General features: G+C 48.0%; 1 protein-coding gene and 1 pseudogene across 2 annotated transcripts in view; both read left to right on the top strand.

The window, feature by feature from the left end:
* The first annotated feature begins 6,159 nt into the window (after positions 1-6,159).
* The window catches only part of CEP72 (centrosomal protein 72), a 40,131-nt gene continuing 21,805 nt past the window's right edge, over positions 6,160-24,485 (top strand). Inside the window, exons 1-8 of one of the 2 annotated variants that reach the window (XM_053593829.1) lie at positions 6,160-6,263; positions 11,101-11,228; positions 13,067-13,259; positions 15,028-15,136; positions 18,516-18,599; positions 20,396-20,574; positions 22,249-22,458; positions 23,669-23,961. In XM_053593829.1, the coding sequence (XP_053449804.1) occupies positions 6,182-6,263; positions 11,101-11,228; positions 13,067-13,259; positions 15,028-15,136; positions 18,516-18,599; positions 20,396-20,574; positions 22,249-22,458; positions 23,669-23,961 (1,278 nt within the window). In that variant the 5' untranslated portion in view covers positions 6,160-6,181. The remainder of the gene's footprint in view (positions 6,264-11,100; positions 11,229-13,066; positions 13,260-15,027; positions 15,137-18,515; positions 18,600-20,395; positions 20,575-22,248; positions 22,459-23,668; positions 23,962-24,485) is intronic. The other variant, XM_053593836.1, reaches the window with a different exon arrangement.
* On the top strand, positions 11,872-12,183 carry LOC128587597 (10 kDa heat shock protein, mitochondrial-like; annotated as a pseudogene).

Raw genomic sequence — 24,485 nt, 5'->3', positions numbered from 1 at the left:
GCTCTGTGGACCACAGGAAGTGGCCAGGCATGCACAGGTACCCAGGGGTCTGGTCCATTCTATGCAGGCCTTCCAGACAGATCCTGGGAATGCCAGGTCTTATCTTCTCTAGGCTGACCACCTCACACCACGGGCACCTGGACACCTTACTGCCCTCCCTTAGCACAGCTTTCCTCTTAGGATGACCACAAAAGGCCCCAGTCAGTGCCCTCAGACATCGCCCTCAGACATCCCCCAGGTGGGCTGGAGGCAGCTTCCAGTAGGGGCCCATGTGTAGACCGGTTGGCAGCCCCCCTCCAAGGTGGAAAGTGGGTACAGCACCCTGGATCAGTCCCTGAAGCTGCTCACAGGCAGGAGCACTGCCCGATGCCCATGGCACCGTGGACAGAGCTTTGCAGGGCCAGCATCTGGTAAACCAGAGCACAAGGTGGCCAACACCTTTGGGAATTTGGATAAGACGTTTAACACTTGTGAACACCAGTTGTCAGGGGCTTGATCAAGATGATTCCGTTGTCTTATTGGTTTGGACTGTGTGTGCCCTGATGTCCTGTAGCTGTTGAGACATATTACAATTTTATTCTTTACAGCTCTGGGGCCAAAAGTCTAGCATCAGGTGTGGGGAGGGCCATGCTTCCTCCAGAGGCTCTAGGGGGCTCCTGCCAGCCTCTTCCAGCTCCCAGTGGCTCCAGGACACCTTGGGCTGTGGCCCATCTGTGGCCGGCTCTCTCTTCCCCAAGTGTTCCCTCCCAGTGCCTCCAAAGATGCACGTGACAGCATTTAGGTTCGACCTAGGTGACCCAGATCCTTGAGTTAGTCACATCTTTGGCCATGTAAGGCAGTGTGCAGCAGAACCAGGGTGTCTATGCAGATCCCTGGGGACATCCTGCTCAGTTCTGGCAGCTGTAACAAAATAGTCCAGGCTACAAGGTTCCCCAATGACAGACTTATTTTTCATAGTTCTGAAGACTGGGAAGTCCAAGGTCCAGGTGCGGGCCAGCTCAGTTTTGAGTGAAGGGCTCCCTATCCATCTGCTTGGTGCTAATCTGCTGTGAGACTCCACCCGCATGACTTGGTCACCCCCAGAGCCAGCACTGGGAGTCAGGGCTTCAGCATGTGGGGCTTGGAGGACGCAGACAGGGGACATTCTGGGCTTCACAGAGGTTTTCACAAAATAGCCCTTGGATGCACACACTATGACACAGGCTGAAGCTTCTGGAGGGCAAAGGTCACCTTTCACTACTGTTATTTCCCTGGATAGAACCTTCAAGGATGACTCTAGGTGCAGCTTGCATTCCAGGGCCATGTCACTGACTGGTCATCCCAAATGTGGACAATCAGGAAAGAGAAAGTTAACTCTGTGGTTAACTAAGTTCTAAGTTTTTTCTGTGCTCCCACCAACCCTTGGATCTCAGCCAGAGGCAGAGACACACCCACATCAGGCTGCTCCCTCTGCCTGAGCCCTGAGCACATGGGATACATTCCTCCCGCTCCTGCGTGCTCCCCCAGCTTCAGCCCACCCTGGGCTAGCACAGGCCACCAAGTGTGAAGGAGGCCCCTCTCTGGCCTGTCACAGCTTTCTCCACCTGCCTTTTGAACTGGCTTGTGCTGCAACATCCTCACCTGCACCGGGTGGAGGCGCACAGCTTGTACCACACACTGACCCCTGCAGGAAGAATGGGGACGGGAGACACCATTCTTGGCAGGGGAGGTCACCCCCAGAAAAGGGGAAAATTAAAAAGTAAGTTTAAGGAGTCAGAACAAAGAAAAGTCAGCTAGTTTACCTTTAAACTAGCCATTGCTAAATTTCTTATCTGAACAAGTTTCTGGTCTTTCCTGCTCTAACCTATTGGGGATACACCTTACACTAATACCCTGCTGAGTCTGTGAACACTCTGAGGAAGTAAATGGTCATAAAAGAGGTTATGACAAGACCTGGAATAGATGCACCTCCTAAATTATTTCCTGCCCATTAAACAGACAAAGCAGATACCCATTGTGGAGATTTGCATTTGGCTGGGGCAGAGACCAAGGGAACAGCTCTAGCCCTGAGATATGGGCAAAAGGGCTTGCACCCCTTATTGCAGAGGAAAATCCTCTGGTGGTGACGAGAGGGTGAAAAAAGCCTCTCTCCCACCGATTCCTCAGAGGAGATTAACACCAGGGGTGTTTTACTCCACAGTGAACTAGTGGAGCTTAACACCTCCCTAGCAATGTGTGTGTGTGACTCCCCCAGATAGGAGGCTGCCCCCACACAAGGCTCAAGTTTCAGATGCTCCAAAACTGCTCAAATCCTTAAAGTTAATAGTAACAATAGGAGCTGATAGCTCACTCAAAGAAACTACTGGCGTCTTTGTTCCCTCCCTCAGTTTACCACTTGAGCAAAGAGGTTTCAATAAAAGCTGTGTGGAGCAAAGACTCAGGGCCACTCACCAGAGCCACAAATAGGCGGTGGTCCCCTGAGCCCCCACCTTTGAAAATTCTATTTCTATGTCTAGTGTCTCTTTATTATTGTTCCTAACTTTATATTTCTTCAGCCAGTCACGCCAGTGCCACAGGTCTTAGTGGACCTTGCCCCCAGGGTGGGACCCCGACAGCCCCCCTCAGCACACCTGGACCTGGGGAGCATGCTTGGCTGCAACAAGGGTTGCTTGAAAGAAGCATTTTCTCTCTCGCATAGCAGAAGTCAAGACCTGTTGAGCAGTGGCGTGGTCTGAAGCCTGGTCTGAGGCTGGCACCTCGGCCCTGCTTTTGCTCATCATCCCACGATGGCCATGTACAGGACACAGACCAGGGGGCAGGGCCTGTGCCTCTCACACTGTGTCTTCAGGGTCCCCAGAACCTCCCTTGGCCAGGCCTGTGCCACTGGGTTTTACTTGCATCTTCAGTGGTAGATTAAAAGCTTACAAACACTTGAAGGTGGCTTGCGCCCCGCCTCAGGGTTTGGAAACAGTCATTTTCCCAGTGGCCTTTGGGGGTGAGTGCTGTGACTGCCTACTGTTATGGTGGCTCCTGCCTGTGGTGACAGGGCCCCTTTAGCTGAGGACCCACCCCTGCAGCTGGCCCTATATAGACCCTGCTGGCTCCCACAGTGGATGGCCTGGACCACTCATCCTGAAATCGTACCTTTCCAGAAGCCAGGCAGGAATTTCATGCAGTGGAGGCATTATCCAAGATACTGACAGTGGTGCTGTGGCCCGGGTCGGACTGCTCAGACTTTCTCCCCAGCCACACAGAGGGCCACAGGCCCAGGGCCCCCTGCCACCAGCCTAAGGACTCCCACATGCTGCTAACAAACGCCACATGATGAGGCGTTACTGTGGACAGAGCATTTCCCCTCATTAACATGTTAGGATGCAGGGGACCCCAAGCCCACCCTCAATTGTGTTTATCTTAAAAAGAGCCCAAGAAAGGGCCTTCTGTGCCATCACATTCCACATTTTGGAAAAAGGTTAGTTGGTAAAGTGCTGTATTGATCATTCACAAATATTGATGTTGCTCTTAACTGCTGGAGATACTGCTAGGGAAAAGAGTTCTTTTGTTCAGCCTTGTGAATGAATGAGCACAAGAAGGAAACGTACCCACAGCAAAGGGAGCAGCTGGCCCCTGAGCAGATCCTGCCACTGATGAGCCGAGGCCCCAGCAGGCACCTTCCTTCCTTCCAGTTGGCCTGACACAAGAGATGTAGCAGCAGCCTGACCACAGCTCTTCCTCTGAGGGGGACCCTGCTACTGGCCGTATGCTGGGCACTGGAAGGTGCCTGTGGGTACCAAACTGGCCTGTCAGCCCCGACTGGTGTGTGCCCCCCATGTGTGCATGCATGTGGATGTGAGACCACATAAGTGCATGTGTATGTACAATAGTGTGAGTTCAAGTGGGGTGTGAGTGTGCAGCAGTGTGAGCTGCTGGACCCCTTAGCCCACCAGCCCAGCCCCAATCTTCCCCTTGATGGCTGGCGTCAGTGTCCCTGTCATCATCCTCTGCCCTGCTCTCTTTAGGCATGACTGACCCTGCAGTTCAGTCAGGCTTACACACAGGCTTTGCAATTAAGGCTGAGGGCATGAGAGCCTCCCTGGAATGTTCCAGAAAGCTATGGAGAGGGCATGTGGTGGGGAACATTTTAACCTGAGAAACGTCCAGCCATGGATGGGCTCACTAGTCCAAAGTGCTGCTCCAGATTTCCACAAGGCTCAGTGGTGGAGCTGTGGCGGGACCTGGGGGACTTGGGGAGGAGTATGCCTGCTTTGGGGGCAGCAAGGCAGATTAGCCACAGGTGCTCCCAGAATACTCCTCAGTACTGCTAATCTTGCAAGTGTGGGCTGAGCAGGCAGGGCTAAATTCTCACACTCTGTTCCTGGGTCCTGCCACACTAGCTCAGACCATCCAACATTCTAGTTCAGTAAATCCAGCATCATCAGATCAAGAGAAGACCCTGGACTGACCACTATAAAGAAGTGGCAACAGATCTGAAGTCCAGCAACAGAACATGGATTAAATAAATTTGGGTCTAGCTCATGATTAAATGTGTCCACTACAAATGGCATGCAATAAAGATGCTAAATAGTGACAGCTATGTATATGACTGCACTTAGCATAACTGCGTCTAGCTAATAAGCACAGCTTGTAAGAGCCTGTGTGTGGGAGTGGGAGTGTTGCTTGTCTCTGAGTGGTGGCTTGCAATGAAGATGTGACATTCAGACTCACTTCTGAAGTCTCAACGGCATGTCCATCACAGCAGGAAAGCTGACCCCACATGGCTCTGTCTCAGACTAGCTGCTGCTGAAGTCCGTCTGGTCACCTGGCCTGCCCTGAGCTACCTAGCTGGGGACCTGCCCAGAAGACAGCTGTGTTTTGGGGTTTAGGTTGGTCCTGAAAAGCAGCTTCTCTTGGGTTGAAGCCTGTCAGGGCACTTGCTCAGGGCTTCTAAGTCTCCTGGCTGTACACAGGTCCACTCGCTGAGCACTGGGTGCAGTGACCAGACTGGACACAGCTGTGCCCAAACACTTTCAGTTCCCTAGGAAGGGAACAGGACACAGCATATGGGTTTGGGATCTATGAGAGACACTCTTTATTCAGAGTGTCATTGAGTGTTGGGTAGTCTCTAGAAACCACTATCAGGTACATCTTATCATTGGGGCTGCAGTGAGGCTGGGGTCTCCCACAGCTCCTGAGTATAAATTCAGGATCCCAGCAGCACCCCCTTGGCATGCTTCCGGTCTGAGAGTGAAGACACAGCTGTCCTCAAGTGGGGGCAGCCAGCCTATGCCTTCTGGACCCTTGCTCAGTTGCAAACCCAGAAGCCTTTCCGAGGCAGGCAGGTCCTCGGGGAGGAAGACCTTGCCCCCCATCCCTCCCTGCACACACCCTCGGTCTATGCCACATGTTTGCTCCCCGCCAGAGCCTCTCCCAACCCCCGTAGCCCTGTTACTCCCCTAGGTTGTGATATACGGGGCACATTATCAGCAGGCCCCTGGACACCAGGACAAAGGCTGGGAAAGACGTCCCTGGACCCGGCTACACGGCCCAGAAATCTGTTGCTCCTCCACCCAAGATGGTCAGGGACTGAAAGGAAACAAGTGGAGACCCTTAGAATGCGAAGGGGGCAGAGAGCCTTGGGACCGAAAGGGATAGTCACTGGCCAGTGATGGGCTAAGAGAGAAAGCTCAGACCCCACATCTGAGGTCCTGGGTAGAACCCGAGGTACTGGGCTGGGAGTGCTAGGGAAGAGGGGGCTTAATCCCCAGAGGGCGGTACCTCCAGGGCAGGGCGAGGGGGCATAGATCGGGTATGGTGGGGGGGACAGAAGGGAAAGTGGACCAGGTCTGGGGGGCGGGGTCTCCGAGGGTCAGGAAGGAAGGGGGACAGAGGTCGCAGGAGACCGGTTTCTGGGGGTGGGGAGGTGTCTCTGGGAGCGGGAGGGGAGAGGGATCACTGGGATGAGGGGGCCCGGGGGCAGAGTCCACAGGAGGGGTGGGGTTCTCAGGAGCACCAGCACCCACCTTAGCTTTCTTAGGAGGGCACTACGCCAAACACGGGCCTGGCCCCAGGGGCTGGGCACTGCGTGGGCGGAGGCACCGGCCGGTAGTGCAGCCCGCTCGGGCTCACCCCCGCCGGGCTCTTGGCTGCGCTCACCCGCGCCTTGCCCAGTGCGCAGGCGCGCCGCGCGAGCTTCCCGTTTGAAAACATGGCGCCAGCGGGCCTGAGGCTGGTGCTTAGCGAGGAGACGGTGCGGGCAAAGAGCGGCCTGGCGCCTCACCGCGACCTGGGTGCGCCGGGGCAGGGGGTGCGGGGCATAGAGCGCCCCAGGAGCCTGACGAGCGGCGGGTCTGCCTCTACGCAGGCGCGGCGTCTGGCAGAAGGGGGCCCAGAGAGGTGCGGCCCAGGTGCGGTCCAGGTGGTGTGGATTGGGTTATGCGGCCCCGATGATGCGGCCCTGGTGCGGCCCAGGTGGCGTGGTCCAGGTGCCGAGCGCCTGGCACCTGCCCAAGGCATATGGGTTTTATGAGATGGAGGATGTGATTGCAAAATATCCGACCAGCCTTGCATTCCTGGAAGAGCTCCCATTCCCCTCTGCTGTAGAATTCCTTCTCTCTACTCCTGGATACTCTTTGGTCATATTTTCCTGATGATTTTTCTGTGTTCACGAGGGATGTTGGTAGCTAGTTTTATTTTTTCTTTTCGTACTGTCTTTGTCTGGTTTGGGCATCAAAGTAAAGCTGAGCGCATAAATTTTGTGGAGAGATGTTGCCTTCTCCTGTTGTTCATGGGTTTGTTTAGAATTTGTTTTAATTCTTCGGTTCAGACTTTTCCTCTGAAACCATATGGGCCTCTAGATTTCTATTTTTGGAAGTTTTGTGTTCTAAATTCTATATTTCTAGGTTGTTTAGAGCTGTTCATGTCATCAGTTTCTACTTGAGCGAGTTATAGTTGGAGGTTTTGTGCGTTAAGTTGTCAAATTCATGTGTATAGAGTTGTTTATAAAATAGTATTCTGTTTTTAGCCTATTATGTGATTTGTGATTTTGTGATTTACCTAATGGCTGTAGGATCTGTAGGGATACCTCTTCCATTCATGATATTGGTAATCTGTGTCTTTTCTCCTTTTTAGTCTTGCTAGAGATTTGTGGATGTTATGTGTCATTTCAGAGAGCCAGCTTTTGGTTTGATTTTTCTCCATTATTTTTCTTGTTTCAAATGGTGTTGATTTCTGCTCTTTAATATTTTCTTCTTTCCGCTTATTTTGCTTTTCCTTTTCTAGTTTCTTGAGGCAAAAACTTAGAGTATTGATTTGAGACTTTATTTTCTAATACAAATATTTAGTGTTATAAATTTCCGTCTAAGCTTTACTTTACCTGCATCCATAACTTTTGTTATGTTGTATTAATATTTTTGTTTTCATGCAGTTTGTGTGTTTAAAGAATTTCCCTTGAGCCTGCCAATTTGGCCTATGGATTACTTAGGAGTGTGTTTTTTAGGTTTCATGTGTTTGAAGATTTTCTTGTTATTTTTCTGTTTGTTATTGCTTCTGGTAGGATTCCTTTATGGTCAAAGAACATACTTTATATAATTTTAAATTTTCAAGGTTTGTTTAATGACCCAAAATCTGGTTTGTACTGTTGAATGTTCAAGCGCGCTTGAAAAGCATGTGTGTTCTGTTGTTGAGTGGAATGTTAGTGTGTCAGTTAGCTCCTCTTAGCTGATGGTGTTACTTATTTCAGGTCTAGTGATTCTGTTATGAGGGAGGAGTATTGAAACCCCTAGCTATAATTGTGAATTTGTCCATTTCTGTTTTTGCTTCATGCTTTTTGAAGCTGGTGCATTACATATTCAAAGATTTTTATGTCTTCTTTGAGGATTGACCCTTTTAGCATATGTAGTGTTCCTCTTTTTTGTGGTAATTTTCTTTGCTGAGACATCTACTTTATTTGATATTAGTGTAGCCACTCCAGCTTTCTTTAGATTGGTGTTTGTATGGCTTTATCTTTCCAATCTTTTATTTTGAGCTTTTAACCTCTCTGTCCTTAGAGTTGTAATTAGTTTCTTGATTCATTATTTTTATCCACTCTGTTAATCTCTGTCTTGTAATAGTGTACTATTGTATTTGATTATTTACATTTAATGTAGTAATTAATATGTTAGAACTTAAAATGTGCCATTTTATTGTTTTTGCTTGTTCCCTTCATTTTTTCCTTCTTTCATTTCTCTTTTCCTGTCTTTCCTTGGTTGAATACTTTTTAATATCCCATTCTGATTTATCTGTTATGTTTTGGTGTCCCTTTGTATTGTTTTCATAGTGGTTGCTCTACAGTTTACTTATGTAATTCAACAATTTGCTTGTATGTGCTTTTTACCACTTTCAAGTGAAATGTCAGAAACCTTCCTGCCATGTAGGTTTCTTTATCCTCTTCCTTTTAGAATTAAGTTGTCTTAGATATTTCCTCTATGTGTCTTCAGAACCATATTAATGGTAGGTATGTTTTGTTTTTATAACTGCCTAACATTTAAAATTAAAAACTTAAACATTTAAAGATGCAAAAGGACATTTATCTAGCATGTTTACCTGTTGTATTATTCTTTTTTCTTTATGTTTAAAGAACCTTTTCTTTAGCAGTTATCTTAGGGTAGGTCTGCTGATGATAGTTTCTCTTCATTTTTGTTTACTTGAGAATATCTTTATTTTGCATTCAATCTCAAAGGCTATTTTCAGTGGATCTAGATTTCTAGGTAGAAAGTTCTTTCCTTTCAGCACTTGATGTTGTGCGACCTCTTGGAGGCCTCCATGGTTTCTGATAGGTGATGTGTCATTTCTCTCTGGTTGCTTTCAAAATTCTTTCGTTCTCTTTAGTTTTCATGAGTTTGGTTTTGATGTGTGTGGGTGTGGTATTGTGGTGATTTATTCTATTTGGGATTTTCTAAGATTCTTCAGTATTTGGGTTTGTGTCTTTTACCAAATTTTGAAGTTTTCAGCCATTCTTCAATATAAAAAATTTTTATTTTTAACTATACTGTCTATCTTTTCTATTTGGAACTCTGATTGAAATTTTGTTGGAACTCTCAGTGGCAGAATGAACATTTGTTTTCCTTTTTCACAGGTCCCCAAGGCCCTGTTCTTTTTTTTTTTTTTCTATAGCCTGTTTTTTCCTCTGTTGATCAGACTGGACAATTTAGATCAATCTGTCTTTGCATTCCCTCAAGTTTTTTTCTCTATCATCTCCATTCTGCTATTGAGCCGCTTTTGAGTTTTTTCCTTGGTTTCAGTTATTATATTTTTCATTTTTGAAATTTCTGTTTGTTTCTTCTTTATAGCTTCAGTTCTTTGCTAAGATATTTATTTTTTTCACTTGTTTTAAGAGCATTCATAATTTTTCATTGGAGTATTTTTATGACAATTGCTTTAAAGTCCTTGTAGGATAATCTGACTTCTCTGTTCTCTTATTGTTGGTGTCTCTGTTGATTATGTTTTCTCATTCAAATTGATATTTTTCTGGTTTTTCATATTTTTTTATTATATGTTGGTCATCTGGGTATGAATGTTTGAGACTCTTGCTTTCTGTTTGAAAATCCTGGCTTGTTCCTAGCACCCCTTGGTACTGCCTCATACCCAGCCTCTGGCCGACCCCTGGTGGCCAGGAGGGTGAAAGACATCACCTCTTTTTTTTTTTTCTTTTGAAAGGCATCACCTCTTACAGCCAGGCTAGAGGTCAGGGTTCACTCACTGTGCAAACCTGTGTAAGGTGCCTTATTTTTATTTTATTTTATTTTTTTATTTGGTTCGAGTAGGGCTGCTGATGTCAGAAGAGTCTTAGTCCTCTGAGAAAAGCAGGCTTACCTGATTTTTTGATCTATGTCATTGGTATTTCTGGGTTGCCAGCTTCTTTGGCACTCAGTGCGGTGTACCATGGACCCAGAATCCAACTGGGGAGCTCACTGCTAGGTCATTTCTTGAGTCTGAGTCTGAGGTCCAGAAACAGCTGACCTTCTGCTGCTACCTCCACAGTGCCCACTGCCCTTCCGTGCATTGCCTCCTGGGTGTTTAAGGCGATAAGTGAAGAGGAGCAGGTGACATATGTCTGCCTTATCTGGAACTGGAGATGCTTGGACCAACTTTTAAACTCAAAACATTTTAAAATGTAAATGCTCCTGGGAAAGTATTGGCATATTCAGATCCAAACTGCCTTTTTAATTATGGAAACTTTATTTTTGCAGTTACATCGATCTGATGGTTGTTATTGAGTGTGCCTTACAGAAGTGTCCAAGGTGCACAGAACATGCAAAGGTGTCCTCAGGTGTGCTGGGGACAGAGTGGACGGGCTGACTGAGTTTCACGTGGCGTTGGGCAGCAGCAGTGGGCTTGAGGGTCAGTCAGGAGGGGACTCCTGCTGGTGTCTTAGGGGAGGCATGACGGACTCAACACCAGAGGAATATGAGCTGTGAGCTGAGACTTCAAATGCAGGCCTCTTTCTTGGCATTGACGTTCACATTTGGATGAGTTGCATTCTTTTCCTAAATGATACTTTCAGATTATGAGGTTACTATAGCTCTCTCTAAGAAAACTTGGAAAATACAGAAATGCAGGAGGAGGATGACAAAGGGATTTACCCCACAGTAGGATAAATGTGTTAACATTTGTCTTTCCTTTCTGTGTTTTTATGTATATTGTAGAGGAGTAAGGTAAGGTAAGGACCAGCATAGCGGGGTCTTGCAGTGGGGGAGAGCGACCAGGCTCAACTCCCAATACAGCGAGGACACAGGCATTTGAGTCAGGCAGGGGTGAGGTCAGTAGAAGAAATTCCCTATCAGGAAGCTGGGGGGCTTCTGGCTGAACTCTCCCGCCCCAGAGGATCTTGTGGGGGTTAGGCCAGGGAGCAGACGTCACCTGGGCATCAAGGGTAGGGTTCTTACTAAACTGACTTGGCTGGGTTTTAGATAAAACTGAATTTTATAAAGAAGCACACAGATGGTCTAGGAGAAGATTCAGGAGCCTGAGTAAAGTTTGGTCAAAAGGTCTTTGCTGTCTTTCTAAAAACTAAGAATTTGGACTTTTATGACAATATTTATTTTCAACAAATGTTTTCAATAAAATGTTGTAATTTTTTATTCTTAGCTGAGCTTCAGTCTTTATCTATTCCTGGAACTTACCAAGAGAAGATTACTCACCTAGGAAATTCTTTGATGAACTTATCAGGTCTGAAATCTTTAGATCTTTCACGCAACTCCTTGGTTAGTCTAGAGGTAAGTTTAAGGTTTCTTTCTTTCTTTCTTTTTTGAGACAGAGTCTCACTGTTGCCCTGGAGTAAAGTGCTGTGATGTCCTATCTCACAGCAACCTCAAATTCTTGGGCTCAAGTGACCCTCTTGCCTCAGCCTCCTGAGTACCTGGAACTACAGGCACCTATCATGACACCTATCTAGTTTTTTCTATTTTTAGTAGAGATGGTGTCTCACTCTTGCTCAGGTTAGTCTCAAACTCCTGAGTTCAGGTGATCCACCTGCCTTGGCCTCCCAGAGTGCTAGGATTACAGGTGTGAGCCAACATGCCTGGCCTAAAGTTTATTTCTTAAAAGAAAATGAATTGCCATCAATATCAGTGAAAGGTACATTTAGGGTAAAAAAATACAATCTTTTGTAACTATATGCTTATCATACTTGTGAACTCTGGACTTAGAATGATTTGAAGTATTGTGTTATTTTTCTTTTCTTTTTTTTTTTTTTGAAATATTTATTTCCTCAGCCTCATGTTATTTTTCTTGTGTTTGCTTGAGCTGGATTTCTTATACATCTTCACTAGCTGTCTGATGAAGATAGTTGTCTCCTTAAAGGGTTAAAGATAAGACCCCCCAAAGACGGAGAGTTGAGTGGTGGCTACAGAGGTGGGAGCCATGGCAGGACAAGCATTTAGAAAGTTTCTTCCACTCTTCGATAAAGTATTGGTTGAAAGGTGTGCAGCCAAAACTGTAACCAAAGGAGGCATTATGCTTCCAGAAAAATCTCAAGGAAAAGTATTGCAAGCAACAGTAGTGGCTGTTGGGTCAGGCTAAAGGAAAGGGTGGAGAGATTCAACCAGTTAGTGTGAAAGTTGGAGATAAAGTTCTTCTCCCAGAATGTGGAGGCACTAAAGTAGTTCTAGATGACAAGGATTATTTTTTATTTAGAGATGGTGACATTCTTGGAAAGTATATAGACTGAAATAAATCACTACTGAAATGGCATTGACATGAAGCTGCCCATTCCACTAAAGTTCTAAAATCTTGCATCATGTAAATAATTTCCATGTCTCTCTTTTATAATAAATTGATGATATCTAAACTGCTGACATCCCATGTCTAACATTTAGTTTCACTGTACTGATATTGATATATGCGTTTCCAAATAAAAATATGTAAATGAAAAAAAAAAAGACCCCCAAAGACTAAAATGTGTGTGCTGACTGTACCCATCCCCCTACTATGGTCTTTAGTCTCCCACTGCACTTTGTCTCCATTCGCAGTCTGGCTCCTCAGACTGCCTTGGACAGCAGCACAGAGAACGCTGGCTGTTGCTGTGTGCTGGGGGCAGGCACTGGGTGGCAGGGGTCAGGGGCTGTTGTGTAAACCCTGCCTGTGGCTGGAACTCCTGCCCTGGAACATGGTATTGTGTAGAGAGCACGTCTGATGCAGGGTCCAGCAGTGTGGCTCTAGCCAGGTGCAGGCTGCAGCCCAGGCTGCTGTCTTTGCTGGCATCCTTCTGCCTGCCTGGGGCTTTGCTTTCTAAACTGAAATGGAAGCACTCCTTGTTCTTACCCTGCAGGGCTGTGTGCATATGAAAAGAGATTACGTGTGTGAATCTCTTCACTCACCATTCTCTTAACAATGGTGGCAAATGTGACATCTTACATTTGCTAACATGGACATTTCACTGTGCAAAGCATTGCCCTTCCCAGATGACAGCACCTTTCACTTCTATGCCTTTCCTGGCATGTATTCATTACAAGTGTGTTTATTAAGTTGGTTGGTCAGAACATACTGCTGGGTTAATTTACTGTGTGTTCACTTTTTAAGCTTTGAACTCATCAGCATGCTTTTCTCTTCACAGGGCATCCAGTACCTGACTGCACTGGAAAGTCTCAACCTTTACTACAACTGTATCTCCTCATTGGCAGAAGTCTTCCGGCTCCACCCCCTGACTGAACTTGCAGATGTGGACTTCCGGCTGAACCCCGTGGTGAAGAATGAGTCCGACTACCGCCTGTTCATCGTGCACATGCTCCCCAAGCTCCGACAGCTGGGTAGGTTCCGGGTGGGCGCTGCTATTCTTGCTTTGTGCAGCTGCAGCCAGCGTTTCGTGCTCTCGAAGGGGGGGGTCATAGGATGCCTGCCCGAAGGGAAGTTAATCTCCTGCCTTGATGTCTTGAGTCCCTGCAGATACACAGCTCTAGCGGCCCCATCTTCACAGGATGGGCAGCAGGGCTATGGCCAGGCTCCCCGGTTCTGCACGGCCCTCCCCTTGAGCTGTTGAACTTGGCACACCTGAGCTTCTGCCCTGCTCCTCTACCAGCAGCTGGACAGCTGGGCTCTACCTGGCTTTGCAGCCACCTGGAAAGATACAGAACAGGCAGTTTATTGTGTCCCCAGGTGGCCAGGATGAGAGGGGACATAGTTTAGTGACTCCCTTGGATTCACAGCCTCATCTTCCTAAAAGACAAGGGTCAGTGGTAGTCTTGAAGGCAGAGCTTCCAGGGCCCTGGAGCCATGCCCTGTAGAGAGGGTTTCGGGTTGCCAGGGTCACAGTCACATTCCTGTCTACTCCTGACTTATCCTGGCTGGGAGCACTATGGCAGGGTCTCTGCTAATCGCAGTCCTAGCTGACTCTCAGTCCCAGTGCACACCACCACAGGGTCTGTGGGGAAGAAGAGGGTTTGGGATCTCTTACTCTGGGTCCCACTTGAAGGTCACAGGGTATTGTGAGGAGACCTGGTGTTACTATCTGTGAACTCCCAAGGACAGCACCTGGAATGATCCAGTGCTCCTGGCATTCACAGGTATTTCCCTAATTAGGGTCTGACCTGCTGCACCAGCATCAGGGCCTGATCCTTCCTCTGGCCAGTTATCAGAGTAAGAATCAACAGAGCTCAAAACAGGTGGCCCTCACTGTAAATGTCCTGAACAAACTTGTTTTCTGTGGCTATAGCCAAGAAAGCACCCAAATGCTTTTAGACATCAATTTTAAGCAAGCAGCAGCTTAGGTGTATGTGGTATGTGTGCAGGTGACCTGCCTGGCCCCTACACGAACAGTGTGCTGGAGAGGACAAGGAGCAGGAGATACATGTGGGTGGGCCTCACCTAGGAGGCATGGGAGCCTGTCTGATGTTGGACAAAAGCTGTGCACACCTGGCCTTACCTGTCCTTTTGCAGCCTCATCCTATAGTGGGAAACCAGGTCTGCAAATAGCCTGGGGCCTTAGCAGGTGGGTGCCGAGTTGGGTGCCAGGCTGCCTGGGGCTGGGGGGCTCTGAGTGTGTACCATCCTTGTGCGGTTGGTGCGTGGCACTCTAACTCTTACCCTGCATTGCTCTGCACCCAAGGAGTGTCAGAGGTGCAGAGGAGAACTGCCATGTGTGGTGACCAACCATCAAAACAGTTCTCCAACTTTCTGAAACAGGCTTGAGGAGACAACAGAAGAACATGGGTCCTGGTGGGCTTGCACGGAGCCGGGCAGGTGTCCTCTCTTTAGGAGCTCAGCTGTCCGGGGCTGTGGGGCTGGTGGGGAGCATGGTACGAGTGTCTGTGCCTTCTCTTCCCCAATGGCAGTGTGTCCTCTGGTGTATGGCCCACTGCCTGGCAGGATCTGGGAAGGCAGGTGGAGTGTCTGTGCCCAAAGCGCTGACTGCCAAGGCTGCATGACTCCTGTTTGGGCTTGTCCTCCTTTGTGCAGTGTCTTGGGAAACCACGTGTAGGAAACCGAGTTTCCTTTCTTGGGCCTGTGGGGACAGGTGTCCTGACATGGGGAGGAGGGTGCTGCTGCCTGCCTTCCGCAGTCCTGGGCATTCTCCCCTAGATGACCGTCCTGTGAGAGCCAGTGAGAGGAAGGCTTCCCGTCTGCATTTTGCCTCGGAGGACTCACCTGGCTCAGAGGAGAGCGTTCGTACTGCTCTGACAGTTGGAAGGTACGAGCAAACTTACGTGGGTCCCACAAGTCTCTCAGCTGCCCTGAGCTGCTGTGTGCACTGCCGTGCTCAGAGAGCAGATGCCAGAGAGGAGGGAAGAACACTGGACCTCAGCTCTTCTCTCCATTTTCTACCCCCTGTAAAGCCATTTTTACTATTTGAAGTGTTTATTAAAGTAACACTTGTAAGCTAGAGGAGATGAAGAGACCATGACGAGAAGCAGTGGCCACCCTATCAGGCAACTGACATCTGCGATGCCGCCCAGGTTGCGGTGAGCTCCTTTCCCACCTCACAGCCAGATCCCTCTGGGGAGTGGGGGGAGCTGCCAGTTGTGGGGCACTTAGGCGTCCGTAGGCACCTCCTCCGCCACCCTCCCAAGGCTTGAGACCATTTGGGGATGTCCCTTCCTGCCTCCCCCTCCCCCTGCAATGGACTGAATGTCATTGCAATAACCTTTACATTTTAGAGCAATTTTACATCTATAGAAAAGTTGAGCAGAAGGTATAGTGCAGGGTTATCCAACCTGCAGCCTGCAGGCCTTGTGCTGATTTTGTGAAGACTTTTCTGCTTATCTGTGATTTCTGATATGAAAAGTATGCATGGACTTTTTTTCTGCTCATCAGCTTTTATTAGTATTTGCGTACTTAATGTGTGGCCCAAAACAACTGTTATTTTTCTAGTATGTGATAGAGGAAAAAAAATGTTGGACACTTCTGGTCTAGACCATGGGCATTTAAAGTGACTATTAATTTAGTTAGATTGACATCTACCATATTTGTTACTGTTTTCTCTTTGTTGTACTTTTTCTTTGTTACTGTTTTTACTTTCTGCCCCGGGTAAAGTGCTGTGGTGTCATAGCTCACAGCAGCGTGGGCTGAAGGGATCCTCCTGGCTTGGCATCCTGAGTAGCTAGGGACTACAGGCACCTGCCACAATGCCTGGCTAGTTTTATACTTTTGGTAGAGACAGGGGTCTTGCTCAGGTCAGTCTAAAACTCCTGAGCTCAAGTGAACCTCTCGCAGCCTCCCAGAATGTTGGAATTATAGACATGGCCACCTCGCCCAGCCTATATTTTTATTTTTTAATTAATTTATATTCTAACAGACTTTTAAGAGTCTGGCTCTGTTGCCTAGGCTATGGCACAATCACAGCTCACTGTAACCTGTTTACTTCTGTTTACTTTGGGTTCAAGTTCCTCTTCTTTTTATCATTTCTTACCTAACTGTCTTTCTATGTATTATCTATCTATTTATTTAGAGATACTGGAGGGCATGCACTCCATGCTGGAGTGCAGTGATACCACCACAGCTCACTGTACCCTTGAGCCACGTTTGTAGTTTTCCTTTTAATTGGGTGCCTTTTACTTGGGTGTCCTGAAGTTCAGTTACATTTCAACACTGACTACCTGGATTTCATGTCAACAGGTTTAAGGACTCAGTCCGAGACCCCCACTGCAGATGCCGTCAGGTTGCCTGCACTTCACTCTGACTTGGCTACAAAGCCAGGGCACCCACTTCACATCCAGTAACCTGCTAGAAAGCCTCATAGAGCTCAGGGAGATACTTGACTTCCTGTCACCGGTTCATTGTAAAGGACACAAATGAATAGGCAGATGAGAGGCACACAGGTGAGGTCTGTAGGCTCAGGCACACCGCTCCTGGTACGGAGGTGTGCTCACTGACTGAGGCTCTCTGAGCCCTGTTTGGAATGTTTAATGGGGACCCCTTTACATTGGCATGATTAATTGGCCACTGGACACTGACTCAAGCTCCTGCCCATCTGCTCCCTGGAGGTCCAGGGGTGTGGCTGAAAGTTCAAACCCTCACAGTGGTCCCCTTAACAAGCAGCCCACATAGTGAGGCCATCTGGGGCCACTGAGAGTCACCCCCTCGCTGTAAGCTCAGGTGTGGCTGGAAAGGGCTCATCACAAACAGCATGGATGCTCTTGTCACATATTGGCAGCCTCTCCGAAGTTCAGATTCAGAACCAGGGGCAACTATGAAACACTATAACCAGAGATGCCCCGTCACCCTTATCACCAGGAAATGGCAGGGGTTTTAGAAGCCCAGGAACTCAAGACAAAAACTGAGCATATGTTTTTTATTGGAGTTTTTGTTCTTTGTTTTTTTGGTTTTTTTTTGCAGTTTTTGGCCAGGGCCAGGTTTGAACCCACCACCTCTGGCATATGGGGCTGGCGCCCTACTCCTTTGAGCCACAGGCACCGCCCCATTAGAGTGTTTTTTGAAGTTTTAGTTTTAGAGGTTTTACTGGGGATTACAATGAAATCTTAATTTATAACAATCTGGTTCAGATTCATGCCAGTTTAATATCAGTAGTATAAAAAATTACCTCTATGTAGCTGCGTCTGCTCACATCCGTGCTGCTGCTGTCACAGACAACGCTGTGCAGTGTGTGCTCACCAACCTGTATTTCCAACTGTCACTTTGTGCAGTTCCTTAAATCTGAAAGAAAAAGGAGTTACAATGACACATTTATGTCATCTTTTTTTTTTTTTTTTTTTTTTTTTGAGACAGAGCCTCAAGCTATCAGCCTGGGTAGAGTGCCGTGGCATCACAACTCACAGCAACCTCCAAGTCCTGGTCTCGAGCGATTCTCCTGCCTCCGCCTCCCAAGTAGCTGGGATTACAGGCACCCGCCACAATGCCTGGCTATTTTTTTTGGTTGCAGCCTTCATTGTTGTTTGGCAGGCCCGGGCTGGATTCAAACCCACCAGCTCAGGTGTATGTGACCTTAGCCACTTGAGCCACAGGCCCCGAGCCCATTTATGTCATCTTTTATATTTATTTCCGCTGTTACTTTTATTCCTTGTGTGGCGTTCAGTTGCTGCCTAGTATGCTTTATTCCAGCCAGAGGAGCCCTTTTATATTTCGTCCTATATCACAGGTCTGCTAGCAGCAAAGTCTTTATTTTTATATGACTGGGATGTGTTTCTTTTGAAAGGCACTTGTGCTGGATATAGGATTCTTGGCTGACAGGTTTCTCTTCTTTTCAGTACTTCAAATATCTTTAGGCCTACATGGTTCGGATGAGAAATTGACTACTAACCTAGTTGAGGCGCCTGGCACACGGCGGGCTGCTTCTGTCTTGCTGCTTTCAAGATTTTCTTTTTGTCGTCTGACAGTTCAGGAATAATGTGTCAGTGTAGAACTTTGGATTTTATTCCCTTTGGAGTTGAGTTGAAAGTGTAGATATTTAGGACAAGCCGAAGCAAAGCACTTTTCTGCCCTACTCACACACCCAGAGCAGCACAGAAGTGTTTCTCCACACACCCACTAATGCTGCTGTGGCAGCTCTGGGTGTCCTCTGATTCAGCTTGTTCCTGACACTGTCTACCTGGGGATGGGGGTAGATCCCGCAGGTTCAGAGCTCAGTCCTGGAAGACTGCACCAGCTTCAGATGCCAGTGGCAACTCATGGACTGTCACCCATACATCTGACTGGCTGTAAGTTGCGGCCCCATGACCTCCTACTTTGGATTTGACTAATTTGCTGGCACAAGTCGCAGAACTCAGGGAAACACATCACCTATGTTGGCCCATTTATTAAAAAGGGCATCACAGACAAAGAGTGAGGTGGAGGAAATGCCCAGGGCAAGGTGTGTGGCAGGGAGGGAAAGGGCTGCAGAGCTTCCATCTCTAGACCTCCACAGGCTCAACTCTGGAAGCCCTCTGAACCCAGTCCTTTTGGGTTTTTATGGAGGTTTCATTACATGGACATGCTTGATTACATCATAGGCCATTGGTGGTCAACTCAACCTTCAGCCCTTCTTAACTCCAACCCCACTCCAAGGTTGGGAGCTGCTGAAAGTCCCAGCCCTCTAATGCTGCCTTGGTCTTTCTGGCAACTGGCCCCCATCATGAAGCTTTCATTTAAGCATACAAATGACACTTAGGTTACTCTGGAGATTCCAAAGTTTTTCTGAGCTGGAAACAGGAAGACCAAATATATGAGGTCAGACAATTAAGTTCACAAACTCGTCCTAGAGAAAGTGCAACATACTTCATTGCTGGTATCACTATGGTCACCTTCAAAGTGCTCCCCTTGGCCACCTGGTGACCATAGTGATATTCAGCCGTGTGGTAGGTACATAGCAGTTATCCCAGGATGAGTTTGAGAACTTAATTGTTAGACCTCATACGATGACAGCTCTGATGGTCATTCCAGAAAAAGAGCTCCAGAATTCCTGTGAAGAGTGGATTAGCTGCAGGTGCCTGTGCACAGCTTCCTAAGGGGAGGGTGACCATAGTGATGCTCAGCAATGAGGCATACAGCATGGTTTCTAGGATGAGTTCTCAGACTTAACTGTCCAATGTTGTACGTGTATATCTCACAATATCACAGCAGACTAATGTTTTTCATCAAGTTTGGGAAGTTTTCAGCCATTGTTTCCTTGAATAATCCTCCTGCTGCTTTTCCTTCTCCTCTGAGCCTCCCGTTATGTGTGTGGGGCACTTGATGATGTCCCAAGGTCTTTGAGACTGTTCATTTTTCTTTATTCTGTTTTTATTTTTTTTCCTATTCCTGAGGCTGGAAGCTTTCAATTAACCTATCTTAAAATGTACTGACTCTCCTGCCTGCTGAAATATTTTACTGAGCACTTCTAGTGAATTTTTCATTTTGGTTGTACTTTTTAGGCCCAAGATTTGTCTAGAAAGCCTACTGTCTAGACTTCTCCAGGTACAGTTTCTGTTGATTTTTTTCTGTTTATGGTCCATGCCTTCTTGTTTCTTTATACAAAGAAATTTTAATTTTTTGTTGATAACTGGACATTTTCAATATTAAAATGTGGCAATGCTGGAAATTGGGTTCTCTTTGAGATCTCCCCACTGCAAGAGGCCGCTACATGCAGGGCTCATGCCTTCTCAGGTCTTCTTGGCCATGTGAGTGGCCTTCTACGATCCCAGGGGGATGTTGGAGGTTTTCAGACTCTTTTTACCCTGGCTGCCATCCATTGCTGCAGGCCGCAGCCAGGACTGGAGCCTGTGAACCCTAATCTGCTAGAAGACCGCAGAGCAGAAGGGCTCCACAGTGCCGCTGCTTTAGATCAGTCCTGGTGGGCTGTGCAGTGCTGGGACAGGGTGCTGGCATCACATGACCCTCGCTGTCCCTTGCCAGCTGTCCTGGTAGAAGGGTAACAAGGTCATTACACTGCTGCCCCAGAGTCCTCCTCCTTAGGATCTTTGTGGCGGGAGTGCACCGCTGGTCTGAGTGATGTTCATGGATTTGCTTCTCCTTGCAGACCTCGCCACTCCAGAGCTACATGCACTGACGCCTTGGCCAGGAAGTGCGCAGTCATGGACGCAGACGACGAGGCAGTCCTGAACCTCATTGCCGAGTGCGAGTGGGACTTAAGCAATCCTCCTGGGAGCACAAGCTCAGGCCAGAAGGAGCGTGAGGCTGATATGCAGGGTTCCCAAGGTGTGCTGCTCAGCCCTCGGGGAGGGCCAGCGGGGCTAGAGTGTTCAGTCATTTGGCTGCAGCCTGCACAGTAGTGCTTTCTACAAGACCTGCCTTTAAGGACAGGATATTTGTGAAGTCTTTGTGCACGTTTAAATGCCAGTAATTTGGACTATAGAATTTACTACTGTGTATAAAAGGAAAAGTTAATGTATTCAAGTTGAGCATAGTCATATTGCATGGTGGTTTAACTTTTATTCTTAGATGATGGGAAAAGGCAAAACATCTAAAGCAAACGGAAAAGTCATGTATCCTGTGGTGAGCGTGGCTGCTGTCCATGTCAGCTACAGGGGTGACAGGGTAGCTTTTAGGGAACACTGAGCTCAAGCTGCCACACATGGACCTGAGGACCCACCAGGCCGTGGCAAAGACTTTTCATTCCATGTGACTTTGTGTGCTCAGCCAAGGGCCTCCGCTTCCCACTGGGACCTTGCTTCATTCATTCCTGTTGCATTATGAGTTTCTGGCCCCAGATATGCCTATCAGCTCTGGCTCCCCTCTGGGTGTGTCATGGTTTTAATTTGTGTTTCTGTGGAGACTTGTTAAAATCCGGGCCATTTGTTCATTTTTGTGGCACTTCTGTTCACCTCTTCCTATCGCTGTTGAGGGGGGCTGTTTCTCTTCTTGTTACTGAGTTGTAAGAGCTCTTTGTGGCTTTTGAATACTCAGACATAAATACTGCAGATTTCCTCCCATTCTGTGGCTTGCCATTTCATTTTCTTACCATTACTTCAAAGACCAGAAATTTTAATTTCAAGTCTAGTTTATCATTTTTTTTTAATAGTTTGGCCATTTTGTCCTGTAAAGAGCTCTGGCTCTGCCCTGAGCTCCCATGTCCAGGTGTGCAATGTACTTGGTTGAATTCGTTTTTGTGTGTTGTGTGTTGGGAGGGGTCAAGACCCCCATGTATGGTTGGCCCTTCTCATCCACTGGTTTTGCATCCAGAGGTTCAGTCAACTACAGGTGGGAAATATTTGAAATACATTAATACAACAATAAAAAAACCAAAGTAATACAGTATTAACAACTATTTACATTTTTTTACTTATTTCTATTTAAAAAAAAATTTTTTTTTAATGGGGTCTTGCTGCATTGGCCAGGGTAGATTCTAATTCCTGGGCTCAGGCAATCCTTCCGTCTGGACTGCTGCGTAACTGGGACTTCAGGGCCTTGTGGTGTTACACCGTGTCAGGGCTGTGAGCCCAGATCACAGGCAGATGCTGTGCCCTTCTACGCCAAGGACTTGTGGTGGTGTTGGGGTGCCTGGAACCCATTCCCTGTGGACACTGAGGGTCGACCCTCTGTCCAGCTCTTCTTCTCATCTAATTACCTTGGCGAGTCTGTGAAAGCCGCTTACCTGAGTCTTTTTCTGGACTCTGTCTCCCATCTGGGGCTGCCATGTCGTCTTCCTATTGCCTCCCGCTGCTTGGTCTCAGTAGCTTTGTGGTGGACAGTGTCAGCCCCCAGCTCCCTCCCTCCCTCTGGAGCTGTGTGGAGCAACTAAGTGACTCATTCATCTTTTTCTTACTTGATCAATTTAAGGAAAACACACTTAACAGATATCATACACTATAAGGTGAGTAAAAGGTAATGTTCAGTGAAATAACGCTGTTGGCATGTTCTTTACTAATGTAGAATCCAAGCATCTACCGAGCCCTCGATCCGTCCGGCACCAGTGTGGGGACAATGCGCAGCAGGGCCTGGAGAAGAAAGGCCGCCCCCGAGGTTGCTGTGCTGAGAGGCAGCTCCAGAGACAGCGCTGTGGGGAGCTGCCCCTGTCGTGCGGTGCAGTGCCAGGTGCTCACTGCACTTGTGGGCCACATACCCGCCTTACCCCCCACTCAGGTAACCACTGCTGCAACTGGGTACCCAGGGCATGGTGACTCACAAGGAAGTGTGTGCCAGCATTTCTGAGGGTCGTTCTGTGCTGGCAGGCAGCAGAAGAAAAAGAAGAGATAGTTATTAAATGGGGCCAAACTGACCAACTTTCATCAGGAGTACCCTCCCATGCTGAGGGTGGAGCACTGTGACTTCCTACTACTGTCACAGTGCCGATTACATTTCCAACACGTGAACTTTGGGGGACACGTTCCATCCATGGCAACACGCAACCCCCATTATTTCTTTGTAAGCAGCTAAATGTTTCTTTTAACGTTTGCTATTATGAAATTTCTCCCGTTCTCCTTTTAAGTTCGTATTGTGAAACTCTCTAAAGTGTCACATCACAGATGGGTATGTCAGAATCTGCAACCATCCCAGTTTTAGAGTCATAGTCTGTAAGAGCTCAGGTGCTCTCTGTCTATGCATGTGCACACACCCCTGTCCCCCACCCTTCGTCTCAGACATGCATACACACTTCCTTGTAAATGTACAGGCCAGGTCATTATAGTAGCTACATTTACAAATCAAAGGTGAGGAAGATTATGTCACATGCGACTGTGTGTTGAGAATACCAGGAAACCTCCTGGCATACATGAACCCGACACCTCCCAGAGGCTTGTCCACACCATCAGGCAGAGGGAGAACTGTCAGATGGTGACCTGCCAGCCTTCATGGGCCATGTTGTGGCTATCTGGACCTAAGGTTGTGGCTGAGGCTACCCTCATCCTTTCTGGTGCCCTGTATCCCACACCTGGGGGCACAGTTGTCAGCAGAGTTGTAGGGCCATTGTTTTCAGAATTTATCCATCACGTCTCTTTAGAAATGCACAGGTGCTAATGGTGTTCAGAGCTCTTCACGGAGGCACTATCTACGTGAGGTAGCCAAGGGAACACGCTTCTGAGAAGCTGTCCCAACGGAGCAGGAGGCTTCCTGTCTGCTTCCTGCAGATGCCTACCTTCATGCCTCATGTGGGTGCCATTATGCCCTTCCCTCCCTTCCTCCTCACTTGACCCTCCATATGCAGGTGCACAGGTGTGTGTGTACACACCTGTGTGTATGTATGTGCGGTACGCATGTGTGCCTGTGTGCACATGTACACCTTCTAAAAGTTGTGATACTGGACACTGAGCCCAGAGAATTTGGTGTAACGAGGGCATGGTCCTTGATGTTACAGATTCAGTGGACGTTGAGGACTCGGCCTCATCTTCACAGAAATCAAGTTTATCCACACGGAAAGTGCTACACTCTTTGCCTGGCTGTGAAAAGTACAGGAAGCAAAGAATGCCTGGTGGGAGGTTCCAGGAGCCCTCAGACCAGGAACATCTGTGCTGCCTGGAGGGGACTGATGGGCTGTCCAGCACCAAGGAGGATCTTAGTAGACAGAATGGCTCAGAGAGCAGGAGCGAGAGGACCTTCTCATCAGGAACTGGAGAACAGCAGTGTCAGGGTGTGGCCGATGCCAGGGAGGTGAGTAGAGGGCAGGGACGGCAGCAACTGTCCCAGTGTCAGTGTGGCTGAGCAGTGTCTGGATGTGGCCGATGCCAGGGACATGAGCAGAGGGCAGGGGTGGCAGCAACTGTCCCAGTGTCAGTGTGGCTCAGCAGTGTCTGGATGTGGCTGATGCCACGGAGGTGAGCAGAGGGCAGGGATGGCAGCAACTGTCCCAGTGTCCTTGTGGCTATTAGCTGCTCATCCTCAGCGTTTACTGCTTCTGCACCAGCAGAGGCTTGCCTTGTGCCCCACCTGCCTCCCACGGTGTTGTTTGAGATGGAAGCATAGAAGCTGGTGAGGGGGGATTTGCCTGGCTCATTGGTCATCTCAGCCAGCTGGAGCTCTCGGTGGCCGTATCTTGAGGGGAAAGTCCTGGAGATGCATCTGTGGTTTTCTAGAGAGACTCCAGGCCATGCAACGGCCCCTCTACTGCCTCTGCCACCTGGCCCTTCTGGAGATTCAATGAAGGCCACCCAGAGGAGGCTGGCTGGAGTCTGGTC

Source organism: Nycticebus coucang, chromosome 1 (genome assembly GCF_027406575.1).
Source record: "Nycticebus coucang isolate mNycCou1 chromosome 1, mNycCou1.pri, whole genome shotgun sequence".
NCBI classification, from domain to species: Eukaryota; Metazoa; Chordata; class Mammalia; order Primates; family Lorisidae; genus Nycticebus; species Nycticebus coucang.
The sequence above is the reverse complement of the archived record's forward strand: the minus strand, read 5'-3'. Positions and strand labels throughout refer to the sequence as shown.